This window comes from Erpetoichthys calabaricus, chromosome 15, assembly GCF_900747795.2.
Source record: "Erpetoichthys calabaricus chromosome 15, fErpCal1.3, whole genome shotgun sequence".
In the NCBI taxonomy this organism is placed as follows: Eukaryota; Metazoa; Chordata; class Cladistia; order Polypteriformes; family Polypteridae; genus Erpetoichthys; species Erpetoichthys calabaricus.
In genome coordinates, this window is record NC_041408.2 from 48,934,496 (window position 1) to 48,958,794 (window position 24,299).

At 40.4% G+C, this 24,299-nt stretch overlaps 1 protein-coding gene across 1 annotated transcript in view; it reads left to right on the top strand.

The window, feature by feature from the left end:
- The window catches only part of LOC114665664 (polyribonucleotide nucleotidyltransferase 1, mitochondrial), a 90,070-nt gene that overhangs the window by 44,198 nt on the left and 21,573 nt on the right, over positions 1-24,299 (top strand). Inside the window, exons 15-20 of the mRNA XM_028820272.2 lie at positions 9,359-9,395; positions 9,661-9,727; positions 9,811-9,900; positions 10,016-10,069; positions 21,815-21,924; positions 22,548-22,619. Of these exons, the coding sequence (XP_028676105.2) occupies positions 9,359-9,395; positions 9,661-9,727; positions 9,811-9,900; positions 10,016-10,069; positions 21,815-21,924; positions 22,548-22,619 (430 nt within the window). The remainder of the gene's footprint in view (positions 1-9,358; positions 9,396-9,660; positions 9,728-9,810; positions 9,901-10,015; positions 10,070-21,814; positions 21,925-22,547; positions 22,620-24,299) is intronic.

A 24,299-nucleotide genomic window follows, 5' to 3' on the forward strand; every position in this document is an offset into this window, starting at 1 on the left:
TCAATGTCTAGATACTCCTCCCACACGAACCTTGCCATAGGTGCATCGGCTGCACGAATGCGCTCAGCTGGGGCGGCATCGGCTGGTGTCCCAATCAGCTGATGCCAGTTCCTCACTCTCTTGTTCGATCTCCTGATCACTCTCAACAAAAGTCAGACTCAGTGATAATGCGCAAAACATTTGTTTTCTGCACTCGCTTCGCTCCCTCGTGAGATGTCGATGCCATCTTGCCTTTGTTTACATTTCGCAACTCACACACACGTAAGGATTAGATGCCGAGTCAATGAGTCTAACATTCCTCCAAGCACAGAGGGAATGCCTGTAACATAACAGTGAGTTTTTTAGCCCTCTACCCCTGGATGTCAACTTTTGTCAGGTAATAACACATCATGGTCTGTGGCGCAATATTCGCTCCATAAGACGCACAGACATTTCCAACCTTCTTTTGGGGGAAAAAAAGTGCGTCTTATGGTGCGAAAAATACGGTAAGTGGAGGTACCAACACCTCTCTGCCAAAGGTTCACTAATGGTAATAAAGTAGTTCAAACAGTATCTAATAAAATACATTCAGAAATTAAGGTAAAAGAAAAATAGAAGCAGTGTACAAAAACTTGTATAGGTGAATGTTAGCAAAAGATCATACTGTTAAATCAGTCTTGCACAAATTTCATTCAGTATTTGACTGGTTTAGTCAATGAATGTTATCAGAACCAGGGTGATCAGGGTTCAAGCCCCAATCCAGCCAGCCCAAAGCACTCACAATCCATATGAGGCTTCTAAGCTGCAAATAATTTGAATACACAATTGCTATCCCACAGTCACCCAACCAATATAGAGGCCACACTACCTGCCTTACAAAGTAATGTAAGGCAGCTTAACGGTTTTCCGGATGTTTATTCCTTTAAATCTTTTTTTTACAAACTTTGTGTACACTGAATTTCAGAGTCAATTATAACAGTCAGATATTTGATAGTTAAAGAACATTTTTAAAATTAATAAGAATATTCAAACAGATACTCAGACATAGTTTTCAAGATCATCAGCGAATTAGAATCATGGACTAACAGTCTTTTTCATTCAAGTATTCTGTGATTTCATAATAAAAGATGAAAAGGGAAAAAAATATCCTGAAAGATCAGAATTTATAGCAATGAAAAAGTACACCACTGGAAAGACAGCGAATTCATAAAGGTGTCTCAGGTGTCACAATGGTTTCAAACTGTGAGCTTGAATTTATATCCTATAGTTTAGGGAAGACGTGTTGCCTTGAATTTTTTGAATAATTTGTTAATGTATTTGTCATATTTCTGTAATCATTATAACAGCAACAATTCCTTCATCTAGTGTGGAGGCAGTGACCTTATGTAATACAGCTCAAAATGAAAATTTGTGTAGTGTATGGTGGAGGTGTCTGAACAGCACACTGGTATGGTCACCACCTTAGAACCATAGAGTAAAATCACTGCACCACCTGAGGCAGATAATTATTTTACATGTAAATGCTGTGGGAGTTGTAAGAGTTCCCATTTGTGACACTTTCTCTTCCCTCTCGCATTTTAGTTAGATTTGGGGAAAAAAGCGAATATGCCGAAGGTTCCTACTTTACTCCTACTTCTTCTTCTTCTTCTTCTTCTTCTTTCGGCTGCTCCCGTTAGGGGTTGCCACAGCGGATCATCTTCTTCCATATCTTTCTGTCCTCTGCATCTTGTTCTGTTACACCCATCACCTGCATGTCCTCTCTTACCACATCCATAAACCTTTGCTTAGGCCTTCCTCTTTTCCTCTTCCATGGCAGCTCTATCCTTAGCATCCTTCTCCCAATATACCCAACATCTCTCCTCTGCACATATCCAAACCAATGCAATCTCGCCTCTCTGACTTTGTCTCCCAACTGTCCAACTTGAGCTGACCTCCTAATGTACTCATTTCTAATCCTATCCATCCTCGTCACACCCAGTGCAAATCTTAGCATCTTTAACTCTGCTCCCTCCAGCTCTGTCTCCTGCTTTCTGGTCAGTGCCACCGTCTCCAACCCATATTACATAGCTGGTCTCACTACCGATCTGTACACCTTCCCTTTCACTCTTGCTGATACCCGTCTGTCACAGATTACTCCTGACACTCTTCTCCACCCATTCCACCCAGCCTGCACTCTCTTTTTCACCTCTCTTCCACAATCCCCATTACTCTGTACTGTTGATACCAAGTATTTAAACTCATCCACCTTTGCCAACTCAACTCCCTGCATCCTCACCATTCCACTGACCTCCCTCTCATTTACACACATATATTCTGTCTTGTTCCTACTGACCTTCATTCCTCTCCTCTCTAGAGCATATCTCCACCTCTCCAGAGTCTCCTCAACCTGCTCCCTACTATCTCTACAGATCACAATGTTATTAGCAAATATCATAGCCCATGGGGACTCCTGTCTAATCTCGTCTGTCAACCTGTCCATCACCATTGCAAATAAGAAAGGGCTCAGAGCTGATCCCTGATGTAATCCCACCTCCACATTGAATGCATCCGTCGCTCCTACTGCAGACCTCACCACTGTCATACTTCCCTCGTACATATCCTGTACAGCTCTTACGTACTTCTCTGCCACTCCCGACTTCCTCATACAATACCACAGCTCCTCTCGAGGCACCCTGTCATATGCTTTCTCCAGGTCCACAAAGACGCAATGCAATTCCTTCTGGCCTTGTCTAAACTTCTCCATCAACATCCTCAGAGCAAACATTGCATCTGTGGTGCTCTTTCTTGGCATGAAACCATACTGCTGCTCACTAATCATCACCTCACTTCTCAACCTAGCTTCCACTACTCTTTCCCATAACTTCATGCTATGGCTCATCAATTTTATTCCCCTGTAGTTGCTGCAGTCCTGCACATCCCCCTTATTCTTAAATATCGGCACCAGTACACATCTTCTCCACTCCTCAGGCTTCCTCTCACTTTCCAAGATTCCATTAAACAATCTGGTTAAAAACTCCACTGCCATCTCTCCTAAACACCTCCATGCTTCCATAGGTATGTCATCTGGACCAACGGCTTTTCCATTTTTCATCCTCTTTATAGCTGTCCTTACTTCCTCCTTGCTAATCCGTTGCACTTCCTGATTCACTATCTCCACATCATCCAACCTTTTCTCTCTCTCGTTCTCTTCATTCATCAGCCTCTCAAAGTACTCTTTCCATCTGCTCAACACACTCTCCTCGCTTGTGAGTACATTTCCATCTTTATCCTTTATCACCCTAATCTGCTGCACATGTTTCCCAGCTCGGTCCCTCTGTCTAGCCAATCGGTACAGGTCCTTTTCTCCCTACTTAGTGTCCAACCTTTCATACAACTCATCATACGCCTTTTCTTTAGCCTTTGCCACCTCTCTCTTCATGTTGCACCTTATCTCCTTGTACTCTTGTCTGCTTTCTGCATCTCTCTGACTATCCCACCTCTTCTTTGCCATCCTCTTCCTTTGTATACTCTCCTGTATTTCCTCATTCCACCACCAGGTTTCCTTTTCCTCCTTCTTCTGTTCAGATGTCACGCCAAGCACCCTTCTTGCTGTCACCCTTACTACATCTGCTGTAGTTTCCCAGCTGTCTGGTAACTCTTCACTGCCACCCAGTGCCTGTCTTACCTCCTCCCTAAACGCAACCTTGCAGTCTTCCTTTTTCAACTTCCACCATTTGATCCTTGGCTCTGCACTCACTCTCTTCCTCTTCTTGATCTCCAACGTCATCCTACAGACCATCATCCTATGCTGCTTAACTACACTTTCCCCTGCCACCACTTTGCAGTCTTCAATTTCCTTCAGATAAACTCTTCTGCATAGGATGTAATCTACCTGTGTGCATCCTCCTCCACTCTTGTACGTAACCCTATGTTCCTCCTCCTTCTTCTTAAAATACGTATTCACCACAGCCATGTCCATCCTTTTGGCAAAATCCACTATCCTCTGACCTTCTTCATTCCTCTCCTTGACACCATACCTACCCATCACCTCCTTGTCTCCACTGTTCCCTTCACCAACATGCCCAATGAAATCTGCTCCAATCACCACTTTCTGTCCCTTGGGTACACTGTTCATCACTTCATCCAACTCACTCCAAAAATCTTCTTTCTCACCCATTGCACACCCAACTTGCGGTGCATATGCACTAACAACATTCATCATCACACCTCCAATTTCCAGCTTCATAATCATTACTCTGCCTGACACTCTTTTCACCTCCAGAACACTCTTGACATACTGTTCCTTCAGAATAACTCCTACCCCATTTCTTCTCACATCCACACCATGATAGAACAATTTGAATCCACTTCCAATCCACCTGGCCTTACTCCCCTTCCATTTAGTCTCTTCCATGCACAATATATCAACCTTCTTTCTCTCCATCATATCTGCTAACTCTCTCCCCTTACCAGTCATACTGCCAACATTCAAAGTTCCTACCCTCAGTTCCACTCTCTTTACTTTCCTTCTCTCCTAATGTCTCCGGACACGTCTCCCCCCTCTTCTTCTCCTTCTTCTTCTTTGGCCAACAGTAGCCCAATTTCCGCCAGCACCCTGTTGGCTAACAGTACTGGTGGTGGTCATTGTTAACCCGGGGCTCGACCAATACGGTATGGAAATTTGTATTGTTGTCCGCATATTGATTTGGCAAAATTTAACACTGGATGCCCTTCCTGACGTAACCCTCCGGTTTATCCGGGCATGGGACTGGCACGAAGAAGCACACTGGTTTGTGCATCCCCTGTGGCATTCTACTTTACTCCTACAAAAACAGTTATTAAAGTCAAGTTTTAAAAAAAACGAGGGAAGAAATGTATCAGAAAAGAATCTCATTGCTCTAAATACAAATCCAAAATACTATTTTTGGGGTAAGCGTTTGTCTAGTGAAATGAGTAATCAGGTTTAAGTCACAATCAGCAGAGTGGATTAACAAAGAGATGATTGAATTTTCATACTATTAGCTAGCTACCACTTGGAAGGACATTCATTGAATTTTTTTTTTTACAGTTCACATATTGCTTAATGTAACCTGACAGTACAAAATAAAATCCAATTTGCTGTAGTCATGAAAGAGCTACCTTTGGCATAACTGAGACTTTTTTTTCCAGTGGAAAGACCGTAATCCATATTACTAACCGAGAATGGTAAACCAGATATGGAAGCAGGTACATGCCCGTGGACGCAGGAGACATAGTGCGCAGGCGCCACATAAAGCCCCCCCGCCCCAGAGTGAAACGGGAGAGACTACGAACGACACGCAGGCACCACACAAAGCCCCCCGCCTCAGACTTACTTACTTCGGGAGAGAAGTAATATGGAAGCAGGTACATGCCCATGGACGCAGGAGACATAGTAAAACAAGAGGAGTCAACGCCCCGCCCCAGAGTAAAACGGGACACACTACGGGGTCCACAAAGGTTCACACATCAAACCCGAGATAGTACGGACACACGTCTGAAACCGCGGAAGCAAAACTGTCTCGGCTCCAAAACCAAACAGCTCTACAACTAACACAGCTACAACAACGAGCCCACATGGACAGATATAATGAATGTAGACACCTACAACGCGCGTCTCAAACTGCGGAGGCAAAGCAGGCACGGGTTCAAAACGAAAGAGCTCGAGTGACCGAGATACAAAAACGAGCCCACCTGGATATAATTAATGAACGCAGGCGCCTACAACGCGCGTCTGAAATGCCGCAAACCAGGCAAGCACGGCTCCAAAAAGAAAGAGCTCGACTGACCAAGATACAAAGTGAAACGGGAAACACTATGGACTCCACAGTGGTCCACAATGCACCGCATAATAGTACGGAAGGAGCTCCGTATTAACAGTGGGGGGCCCCAGAGTGACACGGGCGAACGCTCCGTATTAAACGTACGTCATCCTCACACGTCCAAACTATACAGCATAGGTGAATCACATTACAGTGATGCATTATTGACAGTACAGTAAAGATCACAAGATCGCAAACAAATGGAAATTATTACTCGAAAAAGGGAAAATATAATCACCATGGACCAGGTGTCATTGAAACAAAAGCAGGATAAAGCGAGGTCAGAAATAAAAGACTGAGTAGAAAACAAAGTAAAACGTCATACAGAGGTTAAAAAAGGGGGCCAAACACATGGAGAGCAGGTTAGAGATAATGAAAACTGGAATTCAAAAGCTTCAAAAAAAACGTAGGCACGAAACACATGCAGAGCAAGATACAGAATATGAAAGCAGAAAACAACGACAGTGTCAAAACAAAGAAAGTAAACATTGCATTAGCGCAAAGAAAGAGAAATTATTACTCGGAGAAATAACGAAATGTCGAATAGAGATCGAATATATGGACACAGGTGATATGTTAGAAGTATGTACAGTGGTGTGACAAACTATTTGCCCCCTTCCTGATTTCTTATTCTTTTGCATGTTTGTCACACAAAATGTTTCTGATCATCAAACACATTTAACCATTAGTCAAATATAACACAAGTAAACACAAAATGCAGTTTTTAAATGATGGTGTTTATTATTTAGGGAGAAAAAAAATCCAAACCTACATGGCCCTGTGTGAAAAAGTAATTGCCCCCTTGTTAAAAAATAACCTAACTGTGGTGTATCACACCTGAGTTCAATTTCCGTAGCCACCCCCAGGCCTGATTACTGCCACACCTGTTTCAATCAAGAAATCACTTAAATAGGAGCTGCCTGACACAGAGAAGTAGACCAAAAGCACCTCAAAAGCTAGACATCATGCCAAGATCCAAAGAAATTCAGGAACAAATGAGAACAGAAGTAATTGAGATCTATCAGTCTGGTAAAGGTTATAAAGCCATTTCTAAAGCTTTGGGACTCCAGCGAACCACAGTGAAAGCCATTATCCACAAATGGCAAAAACATGGAACAGTGGTGAACCTTCCCAGGAGTGGCCGGCCGACCAAAATTACCCCAAGAGCGCAGAGACGACTCATCCGAGAGGTCACAAAAGACCCCAGGACAACGTCTAAAGAACTGCAGGCCTCACTTGCCTCAATTAAAGTCAGTGTTCACGACTCCACCATAAGAAAGAGACTGGGCAAAAACGGCCTGCATGGCAGATTTCCAAGACGCAAACCACTGTTAAGCAAAAAGAACATTAGGGCTCGTCTCAATTTTGCTAAGAAACATCTCAATGATTGCCAAGACTTTTGGGAAAATACCTTGTGGACTGATGAGACAAAAGTTGAACTTTTTGGAAGGCAAATGTCCCGTTACATCTGGCGTAAAAGGAACACAGCATTTCAGAAAAAGAACATCATACCAACAGTAAAATATGGTGGTGGTAGTGTGATGGTCTGGGGTTGTTTTGCTGCTTCAGGACCTGGAAGGCTTGCTGTGATAGATGGAACCATGAATTCTACTGTCTACCAAAAAATCCTGAAGGAGAATGTCCGGCCATCTGTTCGTCAACTCAAGCTGAAGCGATCTTGGGTGCTGCAACAGGACAATGACCCAAAACACACCAGCAAATCCACCTCTGAATGGCTGAAGAAAAACAAAATGAAGACTTTGGAGTGGCCTAGTCAAAGTCCTGACCTGAATCCAATTGAGATGCTATGGCATGACCTTAAAAAGGCGGTTCATGCTAGAAAACCCTCAAATAAAGCTGAATTACAACAATTTTGCAAAGATGAGTGGGCCAAAATTCCTCCAGAGCGCTGTAACAGACTCATTGCAAGTTATTGCAAACGCTTGATTGCAGTTATTGCTGCTAAGGGTGGCCCAACCAGTTATTAGGTTCAGGGGGCAATTACTTTTTCACACAGGGCCATGTAGGTTTGGATTTTTTTTTCTCCCTAAATAATAAAAACCACCATTTACAAACTGCATTTTGTGTTTATTTGTGTTATATTTGACTAATGGTTAAATGTGTTTGATGATCAGAAACATTTTGTGTGACAAACATGCAAAAGAATAAGAAATCAGGAAGGGGGCAAATAGTTTTTCACACCACTGTAAATATTGTAAGGCTTTGAAGTTTAAGTTAAGAGAATTTCAAAAACGGAGTTTACCTCACATGCATTTATTGGTTACTTTGCAAAAAACATTATTAACTGCTGATGATGTGGATTGTTTTGTTTGTGCTGAAATTCTAAACAGAGAAACCTATCCTGAATGATTGGTACAAAGTCATTAAACACATCTCACGGACCTCATTTAATAGATTGGGCACATTGGGACTCGAAAGATTCCAAATATTGTTTTTACAGAGGTTCAGAAATAAAAGTGAATCTAATGAAATAGCAACAATTCAAAGAAACAAAACTCTTAAACGTGTGTATCTGGAAAAACAAAAATGGGGGTTGGCGAGCGAAGCCCCCCGAGTATAAAATGAATGTATCATAAAATATAGATCCCTGTATTCCCATGAATGGCTAACAACTCTAGAAATTCATTAGTCATAGTTGTTTTGTCAAGTACAGAACTAGCCCAAATTCGCAATTCGGCAATATCCGTGATATGCAGTAATTAGTTCATGCAGGGGTTTTCTCATTGGGAAAAGTCTTTCCTAAGGTTTTTATTATACTACTTACAAATAGTCCATTAATGCATTTTATAAATTACCTTTTTATTTAGAAGGTAGCCCGAGACATCTTCTGACTCAGAGCAGTATTGTACCAGCTACAGCTTAGCAAATTACTTTCAGGATATTTTAATGAGGCATGCAGTGTGGTTATTAGTCTTGCAGGTAAATTGTTAAACAATTGCCTTCTTTTAAAAATCCATTAAGAACAGGTTAATTTTTTTGTGTATTCTCTGTCTGAGTGAGGCAAAATTAATAGTTCATAGAGAGTAGATGAAATATGGAAAGAAACAGGATGTGATTAAAAAAAACACCCCTTCCTCACCATTGGGTATCATATCCCCATACCCCACAAAAAAAACAATAATAAATATGGATGGATAAACTGATTTAATAATGGAGCCAGTGGCACAAAGGGCACTGTTCTGGTCCAAGGTATAAAAACAGTGTGCGCCAAAATTACTGAAATAAAGAAGTGATTGATAATAAGGATTTTAAAGCAATGGTTTTTATTATTTTTTTGACTAGTAAATATTATTTAAGTGCTTCCAAAAAATTAAAAAAAAAAATTCTTGGCAGTTTTACATTGTTAGATTTGTGCTCGTTGGCACGTTTGCAGATATAATTAAAAAAGCATGACATACTAAATATCAGAGAGCTGTTCATAGATTCCACAATTTGACACATCCTGTAATATAATTACTGTTAATACTGGATACCTTTAATATTAATAATTCTATATTAAAAAAATCAGGCTCATCTGTTGTATTCTCATTTATTGGCAGTGGTTTGAAAGACAAGAACTTTATGCTGCATTATGAGGTAAGGCATACTAAATTAAACAATTTTTTTATCTTTTTTTTTATTAAGAAAAATTAAAATGATAATGTTTGATTGACTGTTGAAAGTTATTGGGGACATATTGTGATAAATTAATTTCACAACAAAACAACTAAACTGGCTAAAGTATTTGTGCAGCGATACAGCTTAGTGACACAGTATTTGCATTGGTGTGTTAACAATTAAGGGATTTTCTTTCATGCAGATATATAGATACAAGGTTCACATTTTTTTTCATATTTTCTAGTTTCCTCCCTATGCAACCAATGAAATTGGAAAGGTCAGTGGTTTGAACCGGAGAGAGCTTGGCCATGGTATGTGAATTAAGAATAGCAGTTGTAAAACAAAATGTTATGCATTTTTTCCATTGATTATTCAGAGTAATTTATAAATACAGGTGCATTGGCTGAAAAATCTCTGAGACCTGTTATACCTAAAGATTTCCCTTTCACAATCCGAGTAACATCAGAGGTTTTAGAGTCAAATGGTAAGTTTATATGTCTCTCAAACAGAAATGTGTTTGAATGAATGATACACCAATTAAATATGATGTAATTTCATAAATTAAACTAAATATTTTTCTTCTCAATCTCACATTTCAGGATCATCTTCTATGGCTTCTGCATGTGGTGGGAGTTTGGCACTAATGGATGCAGGTAAACAGTTGTAATTTTAGTTGTTATTGGGCCTGTTTCAGATTGGTTGTGCCCTGATTCCCTGTATTAGACCCCATATCTTGTTTCATAAAAAGACTCTATAAAGTATTTTTTTACAATTAAAATGTTTGTTTTATGTTGACTTATCATAAACATTGGGGGGAGAGCAACAAATCATAGGTTATAAATAAACAATAATTCAACAAAAACAGTAATAGTAATCACCCTAATAAAAGGATGAGTGCCTGTGAGTCTGTCCAATGGCTATGTCTCAGTCATTCCAACAGATGGCATATCACACACATTTTAGTAATAAAATGCATTGCATTTGTCATTCCAACAGGTGGCTCATCACAAACATTAACACTGCTTTTACGGACTCCACACCAAATGACATATAACAGAGACCTATGCATTGCATGGTGTATTGCAAAAGTTAACACTGTGGTCTACATTGATTATTTACATTTCACCCCGTCATAGATGGGTAGCGCAGCTAGTGCAAATAATAATTTTCTAACTGGACTACAGTGACACAGAAGTGGCAACATGACTGGAACACTACACATTAAATGCATTACTAGAGACTGATTTCATTTAAAGGACAAGCCTCTATCAAAATGGTTTTCATTAAAACTTGGATTAAAACTTGCAGGTGTCATCCTCCATTATTCACCACTGTCTATGATTTAATTTATTACAGTCTACATATTTACTTCTGGCATGCTAAAATGTTCTTCACAGTTAACACAGTAGAGTGGGTCAATGGGTAAATGTTTATTAATAATCATATTTTGGTTTCATTTAATTTTTTTGATTTTATTAGGCTAGTCAGTTTATTTTTTGGGACCTACCTATTTTTGGGGCCTACCTTGGTAAGATAATGATTGTGCTGTCGCCATCACTGTAAGCTACCTATTAGGTGGTGGGTTAAATACATAGTTGCCTTTAAAAAAATGTACGTAGTGCTGCACAATTCTATTTTTTTTTTAATTTTTTGAATATTTTGGAGAAATGTGAAATGCAAAATAAAAGCTGGTTCAACTGTTTGTGGTACTCTACAACTGTTACCTACCAATACAGTTAATGTGTATTCTGAAATAGTGCACTTCAAGGACATATTTTTCAAACAAAGTCTTACAGACATATGTTGATAAAAGTAATTTAACATGTCCTTCGACATTTCAAATTCAAATACCACACTTTTGCATCAAACCCGTCCACATGTTTCTGCATATGAATTTCGCAGTGATGATTCCACTCAAAAACAAATACAATTTTTCATTTTCTTTTCCTCTTCCTTGTCATTATGAGTTGGCAAATTCACAAATGTCTTGTACTGAAAATAATTTGAAATCAGCAATCAGCATGCTGGTGTTCATAGTTACAGTCAAAGTAAAAAGTATGTGAACTCTTTGGAAATATCTGGTTTACTGCATGAATTGGTCATAAAAAAGTGATCTGATCTTCATCTAAGTCACAGGTACTGGTATACACAATGAGCTTAAGCTAATGACACACAAAAAAATCTACTCTTTTATGTCTTTATTTTACAAATGCATTCAAGATTCACAGTGGTAGTGGAAAAAGTAAGTGAACCTTGGGATTTAATAACTGGTTGACCCTCCTTTGACTAGAATAGAATAGAATGCCTTTTATTGTCACTATACACATGTACAATGAGATTAAAAGCAGCTTCTCCAGTGCAGACATACTGTATATGTAGAACACAACAAATAAATAAATGTTGCAAAACGTGGCTGCAGAGTTGATGGATAGAAGGAAGTCCAGGGGTTGGGGGGTTAGACTTTGTAGTCAGTACATGTGTGAGTTTAGAATGGTTATGGCTTTTGGGGAAAAAAATGTTCTTGAGTCTGTTTGTCCTTGTTGTTATGCACCTGTAGCACTTCCCTGAGGGCAACAGGTCAAACAGATCAGAGCCAGGGTGGGAGCTGTCCTTGATGATGTTTTTTGCTCTGCTGAGGCAGCGGGAGGTGTAAATGTCCATCAGGGAGGGGAGAGGGCAGCCGATGATCTTCTGTGCTGCATTTACTACTATCTGAAGCCTTTCCCTGTCTGCCATAGTGCAGCTGCCATACCATACTGTGATACATACGTCAGCAGACTCTTGATGGACGAGCGGTAGAAGGTCAGTAGCAGTTGTGCTTTCTGAGGACCCTCAGGAAGTGTAACCGCTGCTGAGCCTTCTTGATGACTGCTGTGATGTTGTCTGTCCAGGAGATGCCAGCGGAGATAAGGACACAGAGAAACCGGAAGGTATGGACCCTCTCCACACACTCGCCGTTGATGTAAAGGGTGGCTAAGTCGGTGCTGTGCCTCATGAAGTCGACAATGATCTCCTTGGTTTTCCTGGTGTTCAGAGCCAGATTGTTCTTTGAACACCAGGCTGCCAACTTCAGGACCTCTTCTCTGTAAGCTGCCTTGTCTCCCTTTGAGATGAGTCCGACCACTGTGGTGTTGTCAGCAAACTTGACGATAAGGTTGTTGTTGTGGGCCGGACTGCAGTCATGGGTGTAGAGACAGTACAGGAGGGGGCTCAGCACACAGTCTTGTGGGGTACCGGTATTCAGTTTGCGAATGGAGGAGAGGTGGGAGCCAAGTCTCACAGTCTGGAGCCGGTTGGTAAGAAGATCTTTTATTCAGACACGTGAGAAGGGGGAGGCCAAGAATGACCAGTTTGGTGATGAAAATGTCAGGAATGATTGTACTAAAAGCTAAGCCGTAATCCACAAAGAGCATCCGAACGTAGCTCTGCTGCTGCTCCAAATGGCTCAGCACAGTGTGGAGAGCTACGGCAATGGTGTCTTCTGTGGATCTGTTCGCGCGATATGCGAATTGGTAGGGATCGAAGTCTTGTGGGAGATAGTCCTTGATGTGCTGGAGAACCAGTCTCTCGAAGGACTTCATGATTACCGAAATGAGGGCCGCAGGGCGATAATCATTTAGGCTGGTGATGGGAGACTTCTTCGGCACTGGTATGATTGTGGCTGATTTTAGGTTGAAGATTTTGGTGAAGATAAAGGTGAGCTGGTGGGCACATGCTCTGAGCACTCTACCAGGTACTCCATCTGGGCCGGCAGCCTTCTTGGGGTTCACTGCCAGGAGTACCTGTCTGATATCGTGCCCCTTTACAGTGAGTGGAGTGGTACAGGAACCCGGTGAAGGTGGAAGCAGGGCAGGAGCAGGTGAGTGCTGCTGCTGTGATGATTCAAAGCTAGCTCCTCTGCTAGCGGCGCACTCAGATCTCCTGTTGCTGCATCACAGCCTCTGTAGTTTGTGATGTTTTGTATTCTCTGCCACACCTCCCATGTATTGTGGCAGCAATGACCTCAACCAGGCACTTCCTGTAACTGCAGATCAGTCCTGCACATCGTGCGGGGGGAATTTTAGTCCATTCTTCCTTGTAGAACTGCCTTAACTTTTCCATATTCTTTGGTTGTCTTCTGTGTATGGCTGTCTTCAAGTCATTCCACAGCATCTCAATAGGATTGAGATCTGGGCTGTGACTGGGCCACTCCAAAAGGCGGAGTTTGTTTTTCTGAAGCCATTGTGCTGTGTATTTGCTGCAATGTTTGGGGTCATTGTCCTGTTGCATCACCCAGCCTGTTCTGAGCTTAAGGTGACAGACACCCTCACATTATCTTGGAGAATTTGTTGATAAACTTGAGGATTTATTTTCCCTTCAATGATGGCAAGCTATCCAGGCCCTGATGCAGCAAAGCAGGCCCAAATCATGATGTTCCCTCCATCCTACTTTACTGTAGGGATGATGTTTTGATGTTGATATGCAGTGCCCTTTTTATGCCAAATGAAGTTCTGCTTGTTCCTCCCAAATAGTTCAATTTTGGTTTCATCACTCCACAAAACATTTTCCCAGTACTGTTGTGGAGTGTCCAAGTGCTCTTTCACAAACTTCAGGCGTTCAGCAATGTTCTTTTTTGATAGCAGTGGCTTCCTTCTTGGTGTCCTGCCATGGACTCCTTTCTTGTTCAGTGTTTAGCTGACTCATGAACAGAGATGTTTGCCAGTTTTAATGACTTCTTCAAGTCCTTTGCTGTCACTCTAAGGTTCTTCTTTACCTCATTGCTGACTTTGTGTTGTGCTCTTGGGGTCATATTGGCAGGGCGCCCACTTCTAGGCAGAGTAGCCACAATACCAAATTGTCTCCATTTATAGACAACTTGCCTAAAAGTAGACTGATGAATATCTAAAATCTTTCAGATGACTTTGTAACCCTTTCCAGCCTTATGTAGATTAACAATTCTCGCTTTCAGATGACTTTGTAACCCTTTCCAGCCTTATGTAGATTAACAATTCTCGATCGTAGCTTTTGTGCGAGGCATGATTCCCATCTGGATATGCTTCTTGTTAAAAACTCAAACTTTATAGTGTTTTTTATCAATCAAAGTAATTCTAGGCCACACCTCTGATCTTGTTTCATTAAATGTACTCCAGGTGTGCTAAATTGAGACTGCAGTGAGCTTTTTAAAAAGTCATTAGCTTAGAGTTCACTTACTTTTCCCAACCTTCAGGTTCACAGTTTGAATGATTTATTCAATATGGTCAAAAATTATCTGAAAATCTGTATATCTTTAGTTATAGGAGATTGTGTTTGTTCATTATTGTGACTGACATGAAAATACGACCATGTTTTATATGGGAATTAGACATAAATATAGATAATTCCTAGGGGTTCACATACTTTTTACTTTGACTGAATCTATTAGGTTGTATCTGTCTGCTGTGTATGCATTTTCTTTTCTTTAGCATGTACCTGTTATTTATAGTGCTGTGAAAAAAGTACTCATCCTTATTGTGTTTGTATTTTTTTGCCACATTACATCCTGGTATTAAAATGGATTTTTGGGGTTAGCACCATTTGATTTACAACATGCCTACCACTTTGAAGGTGCAAATGTTTTTTTATTGTGACGTAAACAATAATTAAGATAAAAAAAAAACAGAATTATGAGTGTGCGTAGTTATTCACCCCTGCAAAATCAATAATTTTGCTGCAATTATAGCCGCAAGACTCTTTGGAAATGTCTCTATTAGCTTAGCACCTCCAGCCACTGGGATTTTCACCCATTCCTCAAGGCAAAACTACTCCAGCGCCATCAAGTTAGATGGGTTACATTGGCGTACTGCGATCTTCAAGTCATGCCACAGATTCTCAGTTAGATTGAGGTCTGGGCTTTGACTGAGCCATTCCAAGACATTTAACAGTTTCCCTTTAAACCACTCCAATGTAGCTTTAGCAGTATGTTTAGGGTCATTGTCCTATTGGAAGGTCCCAGTCTCAAAACTCTGAGAAACTGAAACAGGTTTTCCTCAAGAATTGCCCTGTATTTTGTGCTATCTTTAAATTTTGACCAGTTTTCCTCTCCCTGTCAAAGAAAAACGTCTCCACAGCATGATGTTGTCACCATCATGCTTCACTGTGGGATTGGGAAGTGTTGTGTTTGCACTATACATCATGTCTTGGGTGATGGCCAAAAGTTCAATTTTAGTTTCATCTGACCAGATAACCTTATTTCATAGTTTGGGAAGTCTGCCACATGCTGTTAGGCAAACTCCAAATGTGTTTACTTATTTTTACTTTAAGCAATGGCTTTTTTTCTGGCCACTCATCTATAAAGCCCAGCTCTGTGGAGTATACGGCTTAAAATTGTCCTAAGGTGTCTTTTGTTGCATCTCTGTTTAATTCCCTCCCTGCCAGGTCTGTGAGTTTTGTCAGGTGTGTAGTGATGCTTTATTCTTTCCATTTTGTTATAATGGAAATTATAATGGATTTATTAGTGATATCCAACCTTTAGGATATGATGTTTTATAACCCAGCCCTGATCTATACTTCTCCACAACTTTGTCTTTGACCTGTTTGGAGATCTCCTTGGTCTTTGTGTTCATTTTTTTATATATGCAAGGTATGTTATTTTCATACCACTTCAACAATTTTAACTATATTGATTAGTCTATTTTGTAAAATCCAAATAAAAATCCATTTTAATTCCAAATTGTAATTTGACAAAACAGGGCAAACCCCTAGGGGAATGAATACTTTTGCAAATCAATGTACGTAACAGCCTTTATCTGCATGAGTGGCTTTCCTTGTTATATTTTCAGAATTAAAGGTGTAATTCACTTGTAAATTTAAGTTATTATAGTGATGTTGTCAAACTACTTATTTCATTTCTATAAAACAGCAAGAATGAGTTGTTGTACCTAAAGAACACAATTTTAAAGTGTGAAAGTTGGTGGCAAGTCAGAGTGTATCCATCCATCCATCCATCCATCCATCCATCCTCTTCCACTTATCCGAGGTCGGGTCGCGGGGGCAGCAGCTTGAGCAGAGATACCCAGACTCCCTTCTCCCTGGCCACTTCTTCTAGCTCTTCCGAGAGAATCCCGAAGCGTTACCAGGCCAGCCGGGAGACATAGTGTCCTGGGTCTCCAGCGTGTCCTGGGTCTTCCCCGGGGCCTCCTCCCGGTTGGACGTGCCCGGAACACCTCACCAGGGAGGCGTCCAGGAGGCATCCTGATCAGATGCCTGAGCCACCTCATCTGACTCCTGTCGATGCGGAGGAGCAGCGGCTCTACTCTGAGCCCCTCCCGGATGACTGAGCTTCTCACCCTATCTTTAAGGGAGAGCCCAGACACCCTGCGGAGGAAACTCATTTCAGCCTCTTGTATTCGCGATCTCGTTCTTTCGGTCACTACCCATAGCTCATGACCATAGGTGAGGTTAGGAACATAGATCGACTGGTAAATTGAGAGCTTTGCCTTATGGCTCAGCTCCTTTTTCACCACGACAGACTGATGCAGAGCCCACATCACTGCGGATGCCGCACCGATCCGCCTGTTAATCTCATGCTCCATTCTTCCCTCACTCATGAACAAGACCCCGAGATACTTGAACTCCTCCACTTGAGGCAGGATCTCGATCCCAACCCTGAGAGGGCACTCCACCTTTTTCTGGCTGAGGACCATGGTCTCAGATTTGGAGGTGCTGATTCCCATCCCAGCCGCTTCACACTCAGCTGCGAACCGATCCAGAGAGAGCTGAAGATCACGGCCTGATGAAGCAAACAGGACAACATCATCTGCAAAAAGCAGTGACCCAATCCTGAGTCCACCAAACCGGACCCCCTCAACACCCTGGCTGCGCCTAGAAATTCTGTCCATAAAAGTTATGAACAGAATCGGTGACAAAGGGCAGCCCTGGCAGAGTCCAACTCTCACTGGAAACGGGTTCGACTTACTGCTGGCAATACGGACCAAGCTCTGAATCCGGTTGTACAGGGACCGAACAGCCCTTATCAGGGGGTCCAGTACCCCATACTCCCGGAGCACCCCCCACAGGATTCCCCGAGGGACATGGTCGAATGCCTTTTCCAAGTCTAGAAAACACATGTAGACTGGTTGGGCGAACTCCCATGCACCCTCCAGGACTCTGCTAAGGGTGTAGCGCTTGTCCACTGTTCCGCGACCAGGACGAAAACCACGTTGTTCCTCCTGAATCTGAGGTTCGACTATCTGACGGACCCTCCTCTCCAGAACCCCCGAATAGACTTTTCCAGGGAGGCTGAGGAGTGTGATCCCTCTGTAGTTGGAACACACCCTCCGATCCCCCTTCTTAAAGAGGGGGACCACCACCCCGGTCTGCCAATCCAGAGGCACGGTCCCTGATGTCCATGCGATGTTGCAGAGACATGTCAACCAAGACAGCCCTACAACATCCACAGCCTTGAGGAACTCCGGGCGTATCTCATCCACCCCTGGGGCCCTGCTGCCTCCAGAGTCCCACAGGACAAAAGGGACCGGTAGGACTCCTTCTTCAGCTTGACAGCATCCCTCACCGCCGGTGTCCACCAACGGGTTCAGGGATTGCCGCCACGACAGGCACGACCACCTTACGGCCACAGCTCCGGTCAGCCGCCTCAACAATAGAGGCACGGAACATGGCCCATTCGGACTCAATGTCCCCCACCTCCCTCGGGACATGGTCGAAGTTCTGCCAGAGGTGGGAGTTGAAGCTACTTCTGACAGGGGGCTCTGCCAGACGTTCCCAGCAGACCCTCACAACACGTTTGGGCCTACCAGGCCTGACCGGCATCCTCCCCCACCATCGAAGCCAACTCACCACCAGGTGGTGATCAGTTGACAGCTCCACCCCTCTCTTCACCCGAGTGTCCAAGACATGTGGCCGCAAGTCCGACGACACGACCACAAAGTCGATCATCGAACTGACGCCTAGGGTGAAATGGTGCCAAGTGCACATATGAACACCCCTATGCTTGAACATGGTGTTTGTTATGGACAATCCGTGACGAGCACAGAAGTCCAATAACAAAACACCACTCAGGTTCAGATCAATCACGCCCTTCCAGGTCTCACTGTCATTGCCCACGTGAGCATTGAAGTCTCCCAGCAATACGAGGGAGTCCCCAGAAGGTATGCCCTCTAGTAACCCCTCCAGGGACTCCAAAAAGGGTGGGTACTCCGAACTGCTGTTCGGTGCATACGCATAAACAACAGTTAGGACCTGTCCTCCCACCCGAAGGTGGAGGGAGGCTGCCCTCTCGTCCACCGGGGTAAAACCCAATGTACAGGCTCCAAGTCGGGGGGCAATAAGTATGCCCACACCCGCTCGGCGCCTCTCACTGGGGGCAACTCCAGAGTGGTACAGAGTCCAGCCCCTCTCAAGGAGATTGGTTCCAGAGTCCAAGCTGTGCATAGAGGTGAGCCCAACTATATCTAGCCAGAACCTCTCAACCTCGCGCACAAACTCAGGCTCCTTCCCCTTCAGAGAGGTGACATTCCACGTCCCAAGAGCCAGCTTCTGTAGCCGAGGATTGGACCGCCAAGGTCCCCGCCTTCAGCCACCATCAAACTCACACTGCACCTGACCTCCTTGGCCTCTCCCATTAGTGGTGAGCCTATGGGAAGAGTGTATCCATACTTCTGAAATATATCTATACTAATAAAAGGCAAAGCCCTCACTGACTGACTGACTGACTGACTCACTCACTCATCACTAATTCTCCAACTTCCCGTGTAGGTAGAAGGCTGAAATTTGGCAGGCTCATTCCTTACAGCTTACTTACAAAAGTTAGGCAGGTTTCATTTCGAAATTCTACGCATAATGGTCATAACTGGAACCTGTTTGACTGACTCACTCATCACTAATTCTCCAACTTCCTGTGTAGGTAGAAGGCTGAAATTTGGCAGGCTCATTCCTTACAGCTTACTTACAAAAGTTAGGCAGGTTTCATTTCGAAATTCTACGCGTAATGGTCATAGCTGGAACCTGTTTTTTGTCCATATACTCTAATGGAGGAGGCGGAGTCACGTATTGCGTCATCACGTATTACGCCTCCTATGTAATCACGTGAACTGAAAACGAGGAAGAGATTTACAGCACAAGTCAAATGTGGGAACGAAGGTAAATGACGTTAATTGTTGACTGTCTTTTATTACTGTGTAAGCATACATATTAACACATGTGCAATTAAACGTGTGCATTTACGGGGTGATTTCTCAGGCTTAAAAGCTCGCCTTTTATTAAAAAGGTAAATGCAAACTCTTTTCATTCTGAAGGGCACAAACCACGTTAGATTTCAGCCGTTAAACGCGCAAAAATGTCAGTACACCAGATAAATAAGCGCAACATATTATCAGTTGTATTGTATGCTTACAATACATATAGAAATGTGTTAATCGTTAACTAATATTATGGGATGGTGTTTTTCGACTCGCGCCTTGATTTAAACAATTGCATGTCTTGGTGGGTTTGCGTAGCTTATTGTCAATATCTTTACACCTCTTTTTAAGACTTAATTTAAAAAGGTTTTCTTTTCTTCTTAATTAAAATTTAAAAGCAATACTTCACCGCTGCGAAGCCCCTCTAGCGCTGACGTCCGAGGTTCGATTACCGTAAGCGAGTGCAGTGAGTGTGTATGCCTGATGAGCCAAGAATAAGGGGGAAAGACGTGTCGCGTACTCTTTGCATTATTTGACAGTAAACTATTTTCATCCATTCTATGATCTGCTTCTCACAACTGAAGGCACCGTGGCTGATGTTACCTGACTTGCTGGCCAACCATAAGCGTTACCTGGTAGGTAACCACCCACTCACTTCACTCCCTTACGGGAATCGAACCTCGGACGTCAGCGCTAGAGGCGAAGCCCCTAAAATTGCGCCACGGCGTGTGGTTCGTTTATTTGACAGCATGTAGATCGGGGTAATTACATTCACGGCATTCGTAGTCTGATTCACAATCTGATTGTATGGGTGGTTACCTACCAGGTAACGCTTATGGTTAGCCAGCAAGTCAGCTCGAAGTGATCACTCGAGTGAAGGCAGCTTCACAAAAAAACAGATCCTTAACAAACTGTTATTAGTATATTTTCCCTCAATTTTAAAAGGTTTTCTGTTCTTCTTAATAAAAATTTAAAAGCAGTACTTCGCGGGGATTTAGATATAGATAGATATAGGTATATATATATATATATATATATATATATATATATCTATATATATATATATATCTATATACTAGCAAAATACCCGCGCTTCGCAGCGGAGTAGTAGTGTGTTAAAGAGGTTATGAAAAAGTAAAGGAAACATTTTAAAAATAACGTTACATGATTGTCAATGTAATTGTGTTGTCATTGTTATGAGTGTTGCTGTCATATATATAATATATATATATATATATATATATATATATATATATATATATATACACACATATATACATATATATATATATATACACACATAGACACATATATATATATATATACACACACACATATATACACACATATATACATATATATATATATATACACACATAGACACATATATATATATATATATACACACATATATATATAGATAAATATGCATTATACACATAGGAACTATTCATTTATTTTCAGTTAAGTCATCTGCAGCAAACTTTTATAAATGAGGGTTTCTCATTTTTAGATAGTGCAAACTGTTTCTTCTTCATTGACGTTTTCTCTTGGAGTGCTTTTTTCATTTCATTGAAAATTAAAGCAGCAGCTGCCAAAATATGTAGCTTTCTTATTAATTTTTCAACATTGTGTAAAATAAATTTATAAAGTAACATAAAAGGTTTAAATGCTGGTTATCCTTTTACACTAAAATATTACTAAAGAGATACAAAAAAAGTAAAATGGATATGTTCTTTTTCTTTAAGGAGATTAAATATTACTGAAGAAAGAAAAAAAAATTATATAATATATATATAATATATGTGCATGTATATATATATATATATATATATATATATATATATATATATATATATATATATATATATATATATATATATATATATATGACAGCAACACTCATAACAATGACAACACAATTACATTGACAGTCATGTTACGTTATTTTTAAAATGTTTCCTTTACTTTTTCATAACCTCTTTAACACACTACTTCTCCGCTGCGAAGCGCGGGTATTTTGCTAGTTTTTTATAAATGTATATTCCTTGTAAATATTATATAATGACTGTCTAAGAATTTATTTAGTTTTTTTCCAATTATGTTTTAAAGTAAATGTATTGATGCAGCTGCCTCATAATCCAATCATAGTATACACTATTTATACTGCTTATTAACCTGTGTTATCAGTTTACAACAAATGTAGAAAATGAAATTAAGAAGAAAATACTTTTTGTTTTTCAGGTGTTCCAATTTCATCTGCAGTTGCAGGAGTTGCTGTGGGATTAGTAACAAAAATGAATACGGAGAAGCTATCAGAAATTCAAGATTATAGATTGCTCACTGACATCTTAGTAGGCTATTTTTTCTTTTTTCTTGACTGTGTAATAAATTTCTGTATCGCTGCCACCAATCATCTAAAGGATATGAATACTATCTTATAAAATAAAAAATACATTGTGACATTTAAATATGTAAGATACTGGTGTAGACACTGACATATTCTGAATATGTATTATTCCATATAACCTACAGTATATCATAGCTGAAATCCAAGTAATTAAACCTCAGATCATTGAGCCTTTTTATTGTATTTTTCCTTACCTGAAATCAGTTCGCTCATTTAATTTCCAATGTTTTGATCTAACATTCTTTATGAAGTTTTAATAATTACTTGTACTGTTGTCATTTGCAAATATTTTAGTGTGTGTTTGAGATCTCTGTTTTTAAATCCTTGAATTTGGCCTAAGTTGTTTTTGCATGGCTTTATAGTCATACAAGTTTTAATAAAATGCATCCTGAGATCTTCCTTGTTTTGACAATTAGAAAATATGTGCTAAATTGACGCAGTATACATCCTTTCTCATGTCTTCTTAATCAATATAAAAAAAGAAAAAAGCATGATTTTTTGTTGTTTGAATGTTTATTTACTAATTATCTTACTTAAAGAATCTGATGCCAATATATTTAATGATAGGGAATTGAAGATTATAATGGGGACATGGACTTTAAAATGGCAGGAACAAACAAAGGCATTACAGCATTACAGGTAACTAACTATGCATTGCTTTTTAATAACTTTCACTTGTAAACCAGCTTCTGCTGAATATCAGGTACCTCATAATTTAGCCACATTACAGTAAATTTTAGCTTCATTTTTAATAGTTTTAATCATTTATTTTTAGTAGGTGCCACTTTTTAATTGCATGTGTTATTATGCAACACCGAATGACCTAGTAATAGGTTTAGGACCAGCAAAATGCACATACATTGAGCACCTTGGTAGTTTAAACTCTAAAAAAAAAAAAAAAAAAACTATGTAAAACTCAGCCTGCTAGTAAACACTTTTATTAATTTCATATTTGCAACAATTTTCAATCACATTAGTTTTGTTTTTAATTTTTTCAGTTTACATTATTTGTAATTGCTGCAGTGCTTGTGACAAAAGTATAGTACATTCAATTTTTATTGCAATATCTGAATTAGTTAAATGAATACTAAGAAAGTAAAACCTCTATATATTGTAATGTAGTCACAGAACCACACACTTTTGATTGTGTGAATCCAAGTCAGATCCTGACTTGATTTCTGCTTACAATGGTGTCTTTGTCAAGTTTATTATCGTGTTTACAAAGGAGTCAAAAAAGCTTCAAAAGATTTCATTGTTTTACACAAAAACACCACTTCCAACAAAACTGGGAGTTTTGTGTGGTTGGGTGTTTTTAAATGTACTCTGTCCACAATTCTTTAAATGATTCAGGCTGCACATGGATAAAGAAAGGAAGCTTATTCACAGATCTTCATATGCAGTATGTGGTACAATGCAGGTACCAACTTTAAAAATATAAATACTGTAGATTTCATTACAAACCTGTATGTTTTCAAAAAGGGGACAACTTGGTCATTAAAGTCAAGCTTGATTCTCAGCTAGTGAATAAAGAGATACTAGGGAAGAACCACCTTTTGAAGGGTTAAAACCTACATAATGCAGCATTCCATTCCCCTTCTTGAATAAAATAAAATTACATCTTTCTAGTCTGACTAAAAGTAATGTATTTCTTTCTGTTGTGTGCCTTTTTGTGATTTTATCAGTCCATAAGTACACAATTTATACTCACAAATTTTGATAAGGAAGAAGACATGTAAACCGTTGCACACCAGTACTTTAACCCTGAGACCCCACAGAGTTGAAAATGAACAGATGGGTTACTTCAAAATAGATTAAATTATGAAAGTTGCTGTTTAAAGTAAATGTCAGCCATATAAAAGATGACAGTCTACAAGTATTAAAAGAACATTTATACAGGCACATGTTGGTTTGATTAGCAGTATATGGAACATTATTAATAATAATGGCAAAACATTAAACATCTCAATTTTTAACTAAATCAATAAAATTAGCAACACAAAAAGAAAATTATTCTGTAAATCATATTCAAAAGAGTTTCGTTGGGTCCTTTTCATGACTAATAAGATTATACAGTTAAACTTTTATTTTGCTGTAAAGAGCGACTAGGATTTATGGTCTATTTCATATCACAGATTGCTTCAGCTCGGTGATATTTGTGAGTTATAATGCATGAAACATTCATTTCAGGTCAGCCCACAACATCTCAGTGTGGTTTAGGTACAGATGGACAATTTCATTTTAATGCTGCATTTTAATGCTGTATTGTCCAGTTGTGCTCTTGGCTCACAGACAGATAGCCTACCATCCCTTGAAGAATGG